The sequence below is a fragment of the Artemia sp. Qi Xiang Cuo genome, chromosome 18 (genome assembly GCF_049724085.1).
Source record: "Artemia sp. Qi Xiang Cuo chromosome 18, ASM4972408v1, whole genome shotgun sequence".
Classification (NCBI taxonomy): domain Eukaryota; kingdom Metazoa; phylum Arthropoda; class Branchiopoda; order Anostraca; family Artemiidae; genus Artemia; species Artemia sp. Qi Xiang Cuo.
The window spans coordinates 58,624,726-58,641,811 of NC_142811.1; the positions used below are offsets into that span (position 1 = coordinate 58,624,726).

The 17,086-nt window shown below is 36.7% G+C and overlaps 1 protein-coding gene across 1 annotated transcript in view; it reads left to right on the plus strand.

The window, feature by feature from the left end:
* The window catches only part of dlp (glypican dally-like), a 149,766-nt gene that overhangs the window by 40,767 nt on the left and 91,913 nt on the right, over window positions 1-17,086 (plus strand). The window contains exon 3 of the mRNA XM_089104544.1: window positions 2,743-2,901. Within this exon, the coding sequence (XP_088960670.1) occupies window positions 2,743-2,901 (159 nt within the window). The remainder of the gene's footprint in view (window positions 1-2,742; window positions 2,902-17,086) is intronic.

Sequence of the window (17,086 nt, forward strand, 5' to 3'; positions counted from 1 at the left end):
GGGAAAAAGTGGCGCAAATTTACGAACATTTTGGACATAACGTATTTTCCAGAATCTGCGAGTGGTATTTTTTTTTCTTCAACGAAAATACCACGAAAGCTGAAAATACAACGAAATCCAACGAAAGCTCCATTAATTCAAACACGTTCAGAAATCAAATAAAAAAAAACAAGTTTTTTTAAGTGAAAGTAAGGAGCGATATTAAAACTTAAAATGAACCGAAATTATTCCGTATATGTAAGGGGCTGTCCCCTCCTTAACACCTCGCTCTTTACGCTAAAGTTTGACTCTGTCTCACAACTTTATTTATTAAAGCGATAAAAAAAACTTTAGCGTAAAGAGCAAGGCTTTGAGGAGGGGACAGCCCCTTTCATATACGGAATAATTTCTTTTCGTTTTAAGTTTTAATGTCGCTCCTTATTTTCAGTTAAAAAAAACTTGTTTTTTGTATTTAATTACACAAAAGAAGTCTTTGTCAAAATCTGGCATAGAATATTTTCCTATTCGGGAACAGTGGCGTCATTTCGGGGGGGGGGGGGGTAAGGGTAGTAATTGCTCCCCAATAATTTGGAGCAAAAGTTGTTATAGCCCATTCCCCTTGACTCTCCGGATGTGCACCCTTCTTGCCCCCTCCCATTAAAAATGCTGGAGCTACGCTCCTTTTTGTGAAATATGGCCCTTTTAAGACTGAAATAGCTACGTGTATCCAGTGTAGTCCTTATTTATGATATATCATGTATGCATTATTAAGTTCTAGCAGTGGGAGGGGGTCCATAAAAATAGGTGAAATAACAAAATATGGACATTTAGGTTAAGTGTTCGCCCGAATGCCCCTCGTGCTTAACTGCCTGTACGTTGGTGTTTCCCTGTCTTGTTTCTAGCGACATGCTTTAATCGTGGACAGGGCCGTACCCAGAGGGTTATCCGGTTTATCCCTCCTCGAAATTTTGCCTGACTCTTAAAAAAGTAACACAATTACATGCAAATGCATTTTGTTGCGTTTTGTAAAGTTTTCTGTAACCTTCCTACCAAAAAATACCCCTTGTAATTCCACTTATTTCACGTAAAAAGGGATAGGCCTAAAACTTATATTATACTGAAAAGATTGATTGGTTGTTGGCAAGGAATTTTATACAACCATGGAATGTTTATGTCAACCTGATGATAAATTAGATACACATTGAACATTGAACCTTTTAATTTTGTTATTAAATCCGATCTATCAATCTGTTGCACTACCAATAATTAAAATATAGCTGTCTTGATGGTGGTAATTTGACTGGAATGTTTTTCATATTTAATATTGGAGAATTGGGTTTTTCATAACATTGAGGGAAAATCATAGTTGTTACTATAAAGGGTGTGCCAGGGTATTTTTCTTGCAAGAGGGGTTAAAAATATCTGAAATTTCATTTTATGAATTTTTTTCAACTCTTCGATACTTTTTGATAGTCTATAAAAAAACAATCAGCATCAAATGTCAAATGCCCCCCTCCCCTTGGAAGGGTGCATGACCCGGCAGTAACTGAGTAACTCCTCTTCCCTTTTTTACGTAAATCTCCATTAGTGGGACAGAATCCCCATCAGTTGGCTTAAATTTAAGTTTTTTACGGCATTAAAAAAAGAGGTTTTTATTTTACATATATGCAAAATTGTCTTTATTTTTGATTTATTCATTATACATTTTATGGTTTCTTTCCTTTTTGAACGGTTTTAATCTTTGTGAATGTTGATCTTTTCACATTTTTTTTCTTATTTATTAACTCTGCAGTGTGATCTTATCTGGGATTGTCATTTTTCGAAAATAAATCTTATTTTAATTATCTTGTCTGTTCAGTACAAGCTAAAGCTGTAGACTTGTCTCAAAATCTAGCAAATATAAATCTTAAAGCTTCGAAACACAAACACAGTATTATTGTTATTATAATTATTGCTACTGATAATAGGCCACATCCTCTTTTTTAGCTTGTTGCAACTTGCAATGGATGTTTTCACTAGCGAAACAGCTATTTTCTTCAGAATAGAATTGCTGAACTGAGGAATTAACCTTGAACTAATTCTTTCAGCATGTATTTGATCCTTCTACCTAGCAATGTAAAAGTGCACACATGAAATGACTTACTACACCAAATACTCATATTGAAATATTCTATTCTAGTATTTACTGAATCTTTTTAGGCAGTAATCTACGTGTCTGCACGCATGAAATGACTTACTGCACCAAATACTCATATTGAAATATTCTATTCTAGTATTTACTGAATCTTTTTAGGCAGTAATCTACGTGTCTGCACGCATGAAATGACTTACTACACCAAATACTCATATTGAAATACTCTATTCTAGTATTTACTGAATCTATTTAGGCAGTAATCTACGTGTCTGCACGCATGAAATGACTTACTGCACCAAATACTCATATTGAAATATTCTATTCTAGTATTTACTGAATCTTTTTAGGCAGTAATCTACGTGTCTGCACGCATGAAATGACTTACTGCACCAAATACTCATATTGAAATAATCTATTCTAGTATTTACTGAATCTTTTTAGGCAGTAATCTACGTGTCTGCACGCATGAAATGACTTACTGCACCAAATACTCATATTGAAATATTCTATTCTAGTATTTACTGAATCTTTTTAGGCAGTAATCTACGTGTCTGCACACATGAAATGACTTACTACACCAAATACTCATATTGAAATATTCTATTCTAGTATTTACTGAATCTTTTTAGGCAGTAATCTACGTGTCTGCACGCAGGAAATGACTTGCTGCACAGAAGCAATGGAGATGCAGTTAAGTGCGAGAACTAGACAAGATTTTGATCAACTTTTAAAAGAGTCGGCCCAACCTGCAGCTGCAACATTTATTCATAAAGCTAAACAGTTTGATGGTAAACAGTTTTATTTTTTTTTGTACAAATTCCTGGTGCGTCCAAAGAAAAAAGAAGAGTAATTTTTTGTTATGGTTCCATGGTAAAAAGTGTCTTTAACAAAAAATTCCGAGTAATGTTATTTTTACAAGTAGTCAAGGTGCCAAAGGGTACCCATCCCTAGATTGGGGGACAGGGGACCCTAGATTTGTCGCCCCACCCCCTGTCGAAGTTTTACAAAAAAATTATTTTGGTATTTTCGTCCAAAATGCCTTTTTTAGGTTTTTATTTCAAATATAGAAAAAACGACAAACTTGCAACCCTTAAGATTTTGAAAAATCTATTATACTGCCAAATAATTTTAGGAGTCTAGATTTCATTCGAAAAGTAGATAACTTTATTTTGTTTTCATTTATTTCATTTTTTTATTATACGGGAGGTCTAGATTAGTTTCTGGAATGAGTTGTGTGGAACAATAGTGTCTTTTGATAATAGTATGTATTACTATTATTATAAAAAGTGCATATTTTTTGAGGGTCTAGGTCAGGGAGATAGACAGGAGGCGGTGACAGGAATATCGAAATTTGTTGCTGAAATGTCCATATTTTTCGCTATTTTGTATTTTGATTGTGCTTTCCATAGAACACTTGCCTTTTTTTCGACTCGATTTTTCGACTTTTTTTTTACTTTCCCTTCGAAATATTAGGCCTCCGGAAATAAGTTTCTATATATGTCACTTGCCTAGACCGGTGCCTCTTGGAAGCGTTACTGTGCCCTCAATACCATTGCTGAATATTACTTAGGAGTAGGCCCCTGACCTCCCTCCTGGATCCAGAAAAAAGAAACATTTTACATGTCTTTTACTGATAATTCCATATTGTACTGCAATGTGCTGGTGTAGCCTACCTCAAAAACATTTCAATCATCTCTTTTTCAAAAATCTCTACCTTCAAAGATATTATACGGATCTGGGACCTGGGAAGACGGATATTAAAGGACTTTTCAGCGGGGGGGGGTCGAAAACACGAAAAGTAAATTTCTTGGTCCAGCGTAATTCGGACCAAGCCCAACAGAAGGGAAACTCCTTCTTTGTACCCACACCCAAGCACAGGCAGGCCTATTTCTATTTTTACTTTAAAGTCTCGGCCATGACCAGGAAGTTATCTCTAATTTGTCTTGTATATATCGGAGACCAGTAAAACTCGATACATGGTTAGTTTAGCCAGATGTCAGTTTAGCATGGTCAGTTTAGCATGGTTAGTTTGATCGGGTGGATATTTACCATCTGGATGCCTTTTATAGGTTAAGCTTCAAAGTTCCCAAATCAGCACTTTTTTTGTGCTTTTCTTGGAATAGTTTCACCCTCGGCGTGTTCTCACTCGTAAAAATGGCTTATTTTCGTTCTTCAGAGTGTAATATCAAGTACTATTCATCCGGTAACACTGCACAGGATCAAAAGCCCATGAGGAAGGTGAAGTTGTAAAATTGTGTTGTAAAACAATGTGAAGTTGAAGTTGTGAAGTTGTAAGACACTGCACGGTATTCAGTTCATGGCCCTTTCATTATTGCCGTATTTTTTATTCAATAAAAGAAATTGTGTCGTCAACAAAAAAGTCCATGTCGACTGTCGTGTTTCTTTTGGCAGATACAGCTGTTAAAGTCTTATCCGCATCAGTGCACTTTTTGATTGTGTTCCTCCTTCATTGAGTGAGTAATGAACCATATCCCTTGTATTCCAATCAGATTCTAGAATAACTCAAGCTATGTCTGAAGGCACTATTGGCTAACTAAACAAAAATGTTATTAAGAACATTAAAATCATCCACTCTATACTTTACTATGGAGTTAGGAGCAACTCTGAAGGCTCTATCACAGCTTTTATACCTATACACACAAGTCAACTCCTCTACACAGTGCAACACAATTACCCATGGTGGTCGGCATTTATCCCCCCTCCCTTCGTGGAAAATACCCCCCCCTCCTCCACGGAAAATACCCCCCCCCCGTGGAAAATAAGGCTTTTCAAATTTAAGAGTTTTGTTTGAGTTTTATTTTCATAGCGGGAAGGAATTTTTGTACTTAGGTATTATGAACTACTCACTCAAGTTGACGCTGTGTAAAACTCGAGAACAAACCTGTTTCTTCGTTAGTTTTTTTCAGCTTAGCGCGAGACAACGCACAAAGAGAAGTGACAGAATATAGGGGAAATATATAATTTGGGGTATATATGTTCACATGAGGGGGGGGGTAAAGTATTTGGACAGTTTGAAGTCGGCAGAAAACAATTCGTTCTAGATATGGTCACTAAAAAATTACAGAAAAATAGCGAGGTATCTGGAAATTTTGTTAAATAAAAAAAAAAAAATCCCAGTATAGAGTAAATGTAATGTTTCATTTAAGTATTTTTTCTAAGTGTTAAGCGTTTTTCCTTGCAATGACTTTTTCCAAGTATTAAGTAGCCTACTATTATTAGGTTAATGTATTGTTTCATTTAAGTGTTTTATGATGATCACTGATCAAAGTATGTTATTTGTGCTTTTCATTTGCGTTATTTTACTATGTTCATGGCCGTATATTTGGCTTTAAAACGCACTTCTCTATCTATCTATCTAATATGCAGAATACTTGTACCAAAAACATTTTGCATGAAGACCCGCTATACTTTACCCCCCCCCCCTAATATACAAATCTATGTCCCAAAATTGTTTCTGTAGTAACGCATAAACTAACGAAAAAACGGTGTGTTCTCGAATGTTACACAGCGTAAATTTGAGTGAGTGGCGCATAATACACAAGTACCAAAATTCCTCCCCCCTACGGAAAAAAAACTCAAACAAAATTCTCAAGTTTGGAAAGCCTTATTTTCCACGGGGGGTATTTTCCGCGGGGGTGTATTTTCCGCCGGGTATTTTCATGGGGGGTATTTTCCGGGGTGGTAATCGCCGGGGGGGGGGTGTAAACACCTATAACCATTACCCATGCCCATAATATATGGTATGAGTATGGGCAATCACCCATACCCATAAAAGCTCAAACCTATAATGTATTTTCGCTTTTCGAAGAACCTGGATACTTCATCCTTCATGCCAAAAATAGTGCTTCACATTGGATTTTAGCGCAGTTTATCGTGTGTGCATCTCAAACTGTCAGTGGCAATTGAAAGAGGGTTATGTGACTTATTTTTCTCGAATTAAAGATATACACTCCCCACCAAACAAAGATTTATACTTCACCCCTCAAAACAAAGGAAGCTGTATTGATCAGTTCGGTTGATTTTCTTCTCTCTTATTTGCTTCACAAGATATTTAAAAATATCTTGTTTTTCCCAAGGGAGTTGTCCTCTTTTTCATTCACAGAAATGTCAGAACATTGGACCGTCTGATTTGTTCCTACCGTGGATGTCTATGAAAATCTTCCTTTTGCAAACGAACTTCCTATAACCAACACTAACAATCTAAAAATATGAAATGTTTTCTTTTCTTTTCACTTCGTTCAAAATTAATGTTGTGTATCATACTACTTTAGAATAACCGCAGACAAAAGCTGTCTCACACCGTTAGTAAATAGTTTAAAAGCTAGGCTATACAAAAATAGTTACCTAACAGTTTTATCAATGAAAAACAAAGAGCCTGCATATAAAGAATGTCAGGAATCAAAATTTTCTTGTTCTTTTATTGGCTTAAAAATAAAAAAATTTATTAAAATATAATTTATAAAATATTTATAAAATATGTACTTGTATGATATACCCCTCCCTACTATTCTTCTAATATGTTTCTCTGACGCTCAATCCCAATGGAATATACCAAAGTAAGATAAAAATGTAATACTTTAGAAACAAATTTTGGCTATGTATTTGTACATTAGAGGGGAGGGGTAAAGAATGGTGGGTCTGCATGCCTAATGTGTTAGGTACAGTTATTCTGTATATAATAGTTGTTTTCTAACTTCACACTGTCGAAATACTGTGCCCCCCCCCCCTAATGTGTAAATATGTAGCCCAGATTGTATATTTTTGATCTATTCTGTCACTTCTCTTTGGCTTGTCTCACACTAAGCTGAAAGATACGAACGACAAAAAACGGTTCTATAATGCCTTAATGAATGAACAGCAATAGCGGTAGGGAGTTCATCATACAAGTAACATATTATATTTTCTTTTTCTGTTTTTATTTTAGTGTACCCTTGTTGAGGTTGCTTCCTACACCCCTTATGCCCAGAATTTGTTTTTTTTTTGTTTTTCTTTTGATAACCAAGTTAATTTCCGTTATAATTATGATCGGCGTGAGACGTATTGTTTTATTTATATGTTCTACTGTTTACCAAACTTTAGGAGCTCTGCTCTCTGTTGGGGGATAATGTTTTTTTTGTAGTTTTAAATAAATTTAGTAAAACTGTTGAAACTAAGGAACCGGTAACTAAAACACGATTAATAAAAGTCATGGTTATTCAGCTTGTCCTTTCTCATACGCTTAAGGACTAATGTGATCCTTCGGCGCAAAAGTAAACCGATAGAATTAAAACGCATGGCGGAAGTAGCCTATAGGAAAATATCTTTCTTGTTTTCTCTGGTTTTACTAACAATTGCGTTTCTATGAGTTAACAAAAAACGTCAGCTAATGTCGTTAGTGAGCTCCTCTAACCCAACCAATCGAATCGTTGTTGAACAAAATTGTTGGAAAATGGGCACCTCCCTTTCAAACCATCAAATAATTTTTGTTGTTTATTAATTATTGCCCCCACCCGTATTCCTCTTATCCTCCCCCCGACCCGGCCTTTCTAAAAAAAATCATGCGCACGTGCCTGCTGTCAGTTCCGTCCAGTGGATAGATGAGTATAGAAGCTGGAAAGGGTGCAAGAGAAGCTAACACTTTTGTTTCCACGCACTAAAAGAAAATTGTTTGCTAACGCGAGTTAGTTAACTATGAGACGCGGAAAAGAGCCTGAGATGCGTCAATCTTGAGCTTTGATTGCTGCGAAATTTCATGCTACTTTGAATATCTGAAATCCCAAAATATCTGGAATTTTGTTAGATATATTACGTCGAACCATAGGTAAGTTCCGATACCGCTACGTTTGGAACTATTGTTCATATTTACCTTATATAAGTCACCGAATCAAACGAGTTTTATTTACACTGTGTAGATGAGGATTCAGTTAGTCTTCTGCTAGACAGAGATGTTTGCGGGGGGAGGGAGAGGGGCTAGGTCTACCTTCCTTTCGGTATCCGATGTTTTCATGTATTTTTGGGCATCTCTTATTAAAATTCAAATAAAACTTTTTTTATTATTACCCACCCCATAACTTTTTTATTACACCCCCACGGGAAAAAATTTTGCGGACGTGTCTACTGCCATGTATGTCCAGCACCTAGAAATAGTGGAAGAAAAGCCACGTGAAAAGAGTCCTACACTCATCAATGGCAACAACATCATTCTTTTCACGACAATGGGCGACCACATTTACCAAGGGTGACTTATCCTTGAGCTTGAATTACTTTTTTTTAACTGCACCCACCTTATTCACCTCACAGACTAACTCGCTTTCTGTTCCTTACGAAACTTGGGTTTGAAAAACTTTCAAGCATTTAAGTCAGGCTATCGAAAATTTCTTCCAGTTCAAACCAACCCCATTTTAAGGATTTGGTATAGTCACTCAGTTTTTACGCTAATTCTAAAAATAAAATCAATTTGCCATAGAAGCATCGATTTTTTGAAATTCAACATTTGTGCGTCTTGTTCTTTTTAGTCTCATCCGACACATGGTTTGCTACTAGTTTAAGATATATTATATGCTCATGTAGTAGCAACAAAGAAGTTCAAACATCAATCGTGAGGCGGGGGGGGGGGGAGGGCATTTGCTCTATCTAAATTTAGAAAAGTTTTTGTTTTTAAGTTTTTGGCCCTTTTATCGAAAAATCAAAAATGTACCGCCCTTTAGATTTTAAAAAATACCCTCTTTCATTAAGAAAAGATCCTTCAGAGGTCTTCTTTAAAAAAAACCTTACCCCTAATCTACATTTTTACAAAGGGGGGTCACTGGAGAAACAAGCAGAACCTTGTTAGTTGAAGGATTACATTCAAGCGCGGGAGTAGCTAAAGATTTTTAAAGGGGTGACGACTGGCTGGTTGGGGAGGGGGTAAATTTAGCGTCTTCTATCAAAATTTACCCTTACAATGACTACAATTACTCCTGTAGTAGCAATATAAAAGCAAAGCTGCTTTCTAATGTCAATCGTGGGTGGGGGGGGGGGGGGATTGCTCTGTCTAGAAATAGAAAAATACCTTTTTTGACCCTTTAATCGAAAATGCACCGTCCCGTAGATTTTGAACCCGTCCCCTTTTTCATTAAAAAAAGTTGTCGTCATTAAGAAAAGATGTCGTCATTAAGGAAAAATGTCGTCATTAAAAGGTATGTTAATTTGAAAAAAAACCTTGCCCCCCTTCTACATTTTTGCAAAAGGACGTTACTGAAGAAACAAACGGAACCTTGTTAGTTGAAGGGATTGGTGACAACCGGCTGTCAATGGTTAGGGGAGGGGAATTTATCGTCTGCTATCAAAATTCATCTTTACAATGACTTTTGAGGATTTCTAAACAAGGTAATGTCTTTTCATTTATTCTGTGTTGAAGGCACAAAAGTGCACTGGCAGAACTGGAGTGTGGAGTGTCTTTGTGCATGGTTACAGAAAATGATATACTTTTATGAAAGAGTTTACAACTCTTGATCTCGTATAAAACCCTTGTTATAGTGACAAGAATCTTGACAGGTAATCTAAAAAAATTAGAGTTTGGCGTTATTTTAAAATGAGCCTAAGAGATCTGGTTGTTGATGTGAGTGAGAATTATGCCTAAACATGACCGTGCTTTATTTGACTAGTGAAGAATGCCATTCAAAACCCTTGTGTGAACATATATTTTTTCGGCTTGACGTTTGAATTGATATCGTTGTGTCAAGTCTTGAGACGCAGCCCATAATACATATTTATTACTTCGAATATGGACATTTCTCATATTTGTAAAGCGAAACGCCCAGCCGTTCCTTGCCCTGTGTGTGTTCTCGATTGAATCAATTTTTAAATATTGGCTTTTCAACTTTGGTATTTTTAAAGTTAACTGTGCACAGGAAGGGGACTATCGGAAAAACTTTGCGGGAGTGTAAACTTCATCGAAAGAGGAAAAATCCCCTCACATATTAGGGATTCCCCTCACATATTAGGGATTTTCTCCGAGATCCCCTTAGCACAGCGAAGTAGGTCTGCTATGCAAATCGTATGTAAATGCAGAGACATGACAGCGGTGGGGGGGGGGTCTTGCGAATCCCTCCGTAACGTCAATATCTTTGTTATTTTTCCTGCAATTTATTATGTTTATCCCTTAAGTTGCCTATTTTTTAATGTTAAATTTGTTCAAAGCCTCTCCTCCATCCCCAAAGTTAACGTCTGCACACCTGGTTGCGCTTGCGCGTATATAACTGGCAAAGGGTGCATTTTGCAAAATATCAAATTATTTCGATCAAACCTGCCAAAGATCCAAAAGAAATAGCGCTTTAAGAAAAAATTGGCACAAGTTATTATCTATGAACATTAATTTGTGCTTTAGCTTTTACCGAGGCGAGAAAACTTTCCACCACGTGGTCTACATCTCAGAACGTCACGTTTGCCTAACAGATTCCGCCACGCTTGACACGCACCAGCTTAAGATAAGATTTATTTATCATGAAATACACATACAATATTACATTTTACTATTCCCCCAAAGGCTCATTGGCCTGTAAGCTGTCAGTTGATTTCTGAAAGTGGGAACCGAATCGGGTTTTACCAACCCTGGGTTCAGAAAACAAGAGAAAAAGAGAAATAACTGTCCTATACTTCCGTGTTACCCGAAACATTAGTTAACTCAGTTTTTAAAAGGCGGGGCTTGTTTTAGATTAAAAAAAAACAACAAATAGTTCTTATTAACAAACTGCAAGTAAGGATTTTCCACGGGGAGAATTTTCCGCGGGGAGGAAAGTCTCCATGAAGGATTTTCGAGGGGAAATTTTACACGCATACCCTGGCATAAATTGAAAACGGTCAGAAATGTATAAGTTTTTTCAACTAAATGTAAGGAGCAACATTAAAACTTTAAAAAGAGGAATTATCCCGAATATAATGGGAGCTACCCTTCCTCAACCCTTGCTCTTTACGCTAAAATTTGAATTCATATCGTAATTCTTTAAGATAGATTATTCAAACACAAGGGCCCGTTGAATCTGAATGAAAGAATTTTTAAAGACATTTAAGACTTTAGCATTAAGAGCTAAAATTGGGGAAGGGGTAGCTCCCCTCATATATACTGAATAATTTCGACTCATTTAAGTTTTAATATTGCTCCTTACTTTCAGTTGTTTTTTTTTTCAATTTAATAAAAGCAAGGAATAGCGTCATTGGCTTGATATATACGTTACAAAACACTCTTTTTCTTATATTTTCCATTCTTTGAAGAGTCTTTAAAAATATGTCACTTTCTAAATTCATGCAGCTTACTGAAGACTATTGATAAAATATAAATTTTTAAAAGAATTGGGTTTTATCACTGGCAGTTCTGGCCTCTCTTGTGCATGGGGAAGAATCTTGGTTAGCCCCCCCCCCGTCTCCCATAACGTTTTTTGGTCAAATTTTAACAAAATTGTCATTTATAGACAAAATTATTTTCAATTTATTAATTAAACAGTTATTTATTTTTTAATTAACTTTATTTCATTATTTATATTTTTTAATTATTTCATTAGTATTAACTTCTTTTGATTTGTCAATTAAATGATATTTGATAAAGTTTTTTCTTTTATTAACAGTACCCTCTATTTTAATACAAATAAAATTTCAAAACTGCAAAATCATTATACCCGTTAGGTTATTTATTTAATATTTGGCGCCCTAAAATTTCTTCGCCCGGGGCAAGTGCCCCTCCCCTAAAACCCCCGAGGATTTTATTTCCGAGAATGTTATCAATGATATAACATAACACTATCCCATAAGACGCTTGTTTCTTTTTTATTTTCGTTCGGTCCAACGTTACAAATTTTTGCCGTTTACGGTTGAACGGATACGTACAATGCACCCAATTGATATGTGGAATATTGTGGAGTTTTGATATGTGAAGTTTTCACCACATGCGTTATGTTCCAGCTGTTTTTTTTTTTCAATGAAAAAATGCAGCCTTGTCAATTCTGGTCCACTTGGTATCATTTCACAAATACCAGCAACATATTTGAACAATCTACATTAATTCTGTTGCTGTAGTTGGTTGGGCTTAATTTCTTTGATTTTAAATTAGTTTTTCACCTGAAAATTGATTCTAATCAGATAAAACGCAGAGAAAAAGGGGGTGGGGGTCTTCGAACTTGCCACCCCTTCGAGAAGTTGAGATTTTAAATATTATTCCACGTATTCGATAAAACCACCTATATTTGGCCTTAACCCGAAATACCATCCCTCTTATAAACGTATGAACTTATTAAGAAGTCTCGAATTTTTGGGGGTGTTTCCCTCCTTTTTCGAAAATCAGGCAAATTTTCTCAGGGTCATAGCTTTTGATGGGTAAAATTAAACTTAATGAATATTATATATTTTGAATCAGCATAAAACTCAACTCTTAGATTTATATATTTCTATTAAAATTCAGTTTTTTAGAGTTTCGGATGCTATTGGGTCGAATCGCTCCTTACTTACAGTTCGGTGCCACGAACAGTTTGGTTTTGTGGATGTTGTAGTCCTTAATCTGAAATCTGTCATTTTCTTGAGCGTACATTTAGCGTAAGTCATAACATGATGATAGTTTTTAGTAAATTCAGCCCCCTCCCCCTATAAGTGGTGACTGAAGAAAAAGGAATAAGAAAGAATACATATCACTTGTTCAGTGGAATGTTTTCTTTAGATCAATAGTATAAGAGAACAGTTTTCTAGGGAAGTTATTTACATTTTAGGAACACAGTTTTTGAAAGTGGGGGCATCTGGAAAATTTATTGTAGGGGCCTACGTCGTTGTTGAAAGGTTCTTTTGATATACTGCAAAGTTTTCAACTTTACAAATATTTTTGGTTTATCCAGTGGGGTATTAGCCGCCCCCTTGCTCTCCCTGGCCGTATTCTTTAATTAGTACCTACATGGATTATTGGGTACGGATCATCCATCACTATGATGTTCATGAGTTTGTATGGTTGGTGAAGCCATTGAGGAGGGGGGAGGTTCATCTATAAAGGGGTCCATTTCAGCGACAATATGACCAAAAATGCTTGTTTTCTTTATTTTCAATTTTTCTTCAAAGGTGGGGGGCTCCTAACGTCGAACCACCTGTCTATGCATCTACTAGGGTCATTTTTAGCGATAGACTCAAGTTCAAAGAAATGCACAAATAGTTTGTTTGATATAAGAAAATATAGGAGAAATCGTGATATATCTTCTAAGAAGGGGAACATGTTTACCTCGCTGTTCCCCTGGGTGGTCACACCGTCAATCTTAGATAACCACGCGCAAATTTACTTCTGTGGGAGTGATGGCCCCTGAAAACCCAAAGAAGCTATTTAAATACAGGAACGCGTGGGGTGAGGGGTCATGAAGCTCTGGGTATATCGAGTGAATAGGTCTAGACTGAAGTTCCCTCCCTTCTGTTACCTATTTGCCTGATGGATATATACTGGTATGATAAATTTTATAGTTACATTTCCAAGTATGTTTAGCAGTGTTGTCAGATGTCTGGCTTGAAATCGCGCCGCCATAAAAATGAAAATGCACCAAAAGTGCCATTTTTCTTGTGAAAATGTGCCGAATGGACGATTCCCCCCTAAAATGTGCTAACAAAAACTCAATGCACAACTGCCTCAAATAAGCGCCCAAATGGCGCGAATGTGCCCCATCTGGTAACTCTGATGCTTAGACCTTGGAATCACTGAGTGCTACCGTGCACTCCAGGAGGCAGTGGCGGATCCCGGGGGGGTGCGAGGGGGCGCGACCCCCTATCGTAGTCTAAAGTAGTGTAATTTACTTAATTAACCAAAGTTTGCGTTAATTAAACTTGCTTTTAACGCAAGTTTATCGAATCAACCTATTTTGCGCCCCCCCCCCTAATTTTTTTTTATCAGATCAACCTATTTTGCCCCCCCCCTAAAAAATCCTGGATCCGCCCCTGCCAGGAGGAACGAGGCGCAGAGGCAGGGTTGAAGACACACACACACCTGAGTATACCTTACGACGTCAATTAGTCCCCCCTCGGATCGTATGCAAAACATCCATTTGAGGCATAGCTGCAAGGTTAAACATTATTTTTTATTACCGGAAAACACATATCTTTTTGGTCTTATAACCAAGGAATTTAGGCATGGGTAGAGTAAATGGTATGCCTAAATCCTGTTATTCAAATAAATTTTAGTGATTATTACCTGGGTTTTAATAGGCCGGATATACCCTTAATTCATCTGATTTTTTTAAACTTCTGAGTATTGGTCCAAGTTTTGTCTGGAACGGATGTCCATTGTTTTACTGCTTTTAAAAATTGGTACCTTTTTGCAATTGATGTTGCAATGCGGTATGGTATTTTTTTTTTCAGCTATGAAGTAATTTTCGGTTGGAATTAAAAAAAGGAAGCTTTTTCTCTGACGTAAATGAGATCTTCAGTCAGTGGCGGATCCAGGGGGCGAGGGGGGCCCCTAACGTAGTCTAAGCAGTGTAGTTTACTTAATTAATGCAAGTTTGCGTTAATTAAACTTGCTCCTGACACAAGTTTATCGGATCAACCTATTTCCCTTCCCCTAAAAAAAAAAAATCCTGAATCCACACTTGTCTTCAGTCGAAACTTCTAATAAAAGGCTGTTTTTTTTTTCAATCCAGAGGCTTAACTGCTCCAATCTTTCGAACCCTGTGTGCCAGGAGAGGGGAAAGCAAAATTCCCTCTAATCAAAAGATTTTACCGGGACACAGATCTAGCGGAAATTTTTTTTACCCCCCACTCCGTCAGTCATGGGACTGGGAGAAACACATCAGTGTCAGGTGCATCTGCACCCATTTATATCGTCGAGGGCTGGGGGAGGACTTAAACAACCTGGAAAGTTGTATGAAAAGTATAGGTAACTATGAGGAAATAAGAAAAATCTTAAGATTTAGGGGGCGAAGGTGGACTCGGGCCCAAAAGCCCTCTTCTACATGCATGATTTGCTGAAAATGCTATCTTTTTTTGCTATTAAAGGCGCTCGAAACACTGTACAGCAGGCACGAATGTAGGTTTTTTTGGGAGGGGGCAGTAATGAAAGACAAATATCATCTGATAATTTGAATGAGAAGTGCAAAAAAATTCTGGAAAGTTTAGGATTTCAGGGGGGCCGGCCCCGAGGCATTCACCCTCTCGTTTACTCCTGATGTATAGAGGGATTTATTTTCTGTAACGGTGGGTCTCCGTTCTCTAAAAAAGGAGAAACTATGTGAGATCTATTAAAAATTGAGTAAAAAATCAGAAGAGCCATGACATTTGTCAACCCCGGCCGTAGATCCCTTCTTATTTACCTGTCTTTCTCAGTAATCCTGTCTATGAGTTGGAACCCATGCGTAGGACCCACCTGTCAAAGTTGTTACTTGCAAGATTTTTTTCATTACCAACTGAAACTGCCCAACTGAGTCTTCGCTTAGAACGTGTTTAGTCCTCAAACTTTTTTTTTAAATTTACTTATTGTTTTTACTATAATACAAGGCACGTGTCACTTTTATGTCCTTCTATTTAGTGCAAGCTACTTAAAAATGATAGTTGCCCTAAAAGTGCATGACCTGCCATGGTAGAGCATGGCACGGCGCGAGAAGAAATTGTTTTTGGGATTGTACACAAGGTAATGGAGTGGGAGCACACGTGTTGCCAACTCTTGTAAGCATCGGATTTTTTAATGTGCGTGGAGGCTCATCCCTTTTATGTAAAAAAATAAAATAGGTTCGTACAGGGCCGGTCTTTTGTAGAGGATCGTATTAGACTAATCAGATTAATAGCGGGGAGGAGTTGTTGGGGGGGGGGGCAAAAACTAGAAAAAAAATTTGTTTTTTTGCAATGGATTTTGATGCTTTCTGGCAAGGGGTGGGGGTCATTTTAGTATCTTGGGGGTAATTCTCATGTGTACAGTTATGTCTGAACTCATGTGATTTGACATGAAACTTCCTAAGCATAAATCAAGACTCTACAGCATACGAGGGTTTAGAAAGGAGTAAGCAGTACACAGTGGTCCAAAATTATTTCTGTAAAAAGTGTTTGCAACATTTTTTTTCGATGTTCGTTGTTTTGTAAGCATTGCATGTAGAAAACTTACAAAAACGGACGTGATGATTTTTATTGTTGTCTACATGGTCTAGATTGGTCTACATTGGTCTAGATGGTCTAGATGGTCTACATTGTCTAGAAAACCTTACATCTTCTCTTCACCCCTAGGAAGATGTATTTGTTTCCTCAATTGAAATGCGACACCCTTCTCCCCTACGTCGTTTTATCTCGGAGTCATATTACAAGTTCATGTGTTTTCAATTTTTAAGTTTTGAACTATACATCCAGAAAAACATAACATGTCAATCCCAGCGCTCTTATCGTGAAAGGAGAATCCTTCGCATAGGCACACGCGAACTTTTTTTTTTTGGGGGGGGGGGGGGTAAAAAAGGACAAGGTATGTAGAAATATAGAAAACTGCGAAAAAAATTGCAATATATATTGGGTTTCTGGAAGGGCCCTATATTTCCTATGAGTTTTTGTTTTTAGAATTGGAATTAACAGAATTTAAGAGAAAAACGGGTATAACTTAAATAAAACAGTAGCAAAAACAACACAAACTTTAAATAATAAAAGTCTGAGTATATTGACTACACATCCGGGAGCTTTTATCAACAGGAAACAAATAAATAAAACCAACCTTAACAACCTCCAAAATACTGCAAATACTGCAGTGATTGCAGTATTTTGGAAGTCATTAAGATATGTTTTATTTATTTGTTTGTTGTTTTTTTTTGTATATGTTTTTTTTTGTGCTTTTTGTGTTTAATTTAGCTAACTTTAATTCTTTTCCCTGTTCATAAAGGCTCCCGGACGTGGAGTCGAAATACTCGGATTTTTATTATTGAACGTTTGTTGTTGTTTTTTTCCACTGTTTAATTTAAATTATATCCGCTTTTTTTTCTCGCTTAAATTCTGATAATAGAAGAGCAGCGT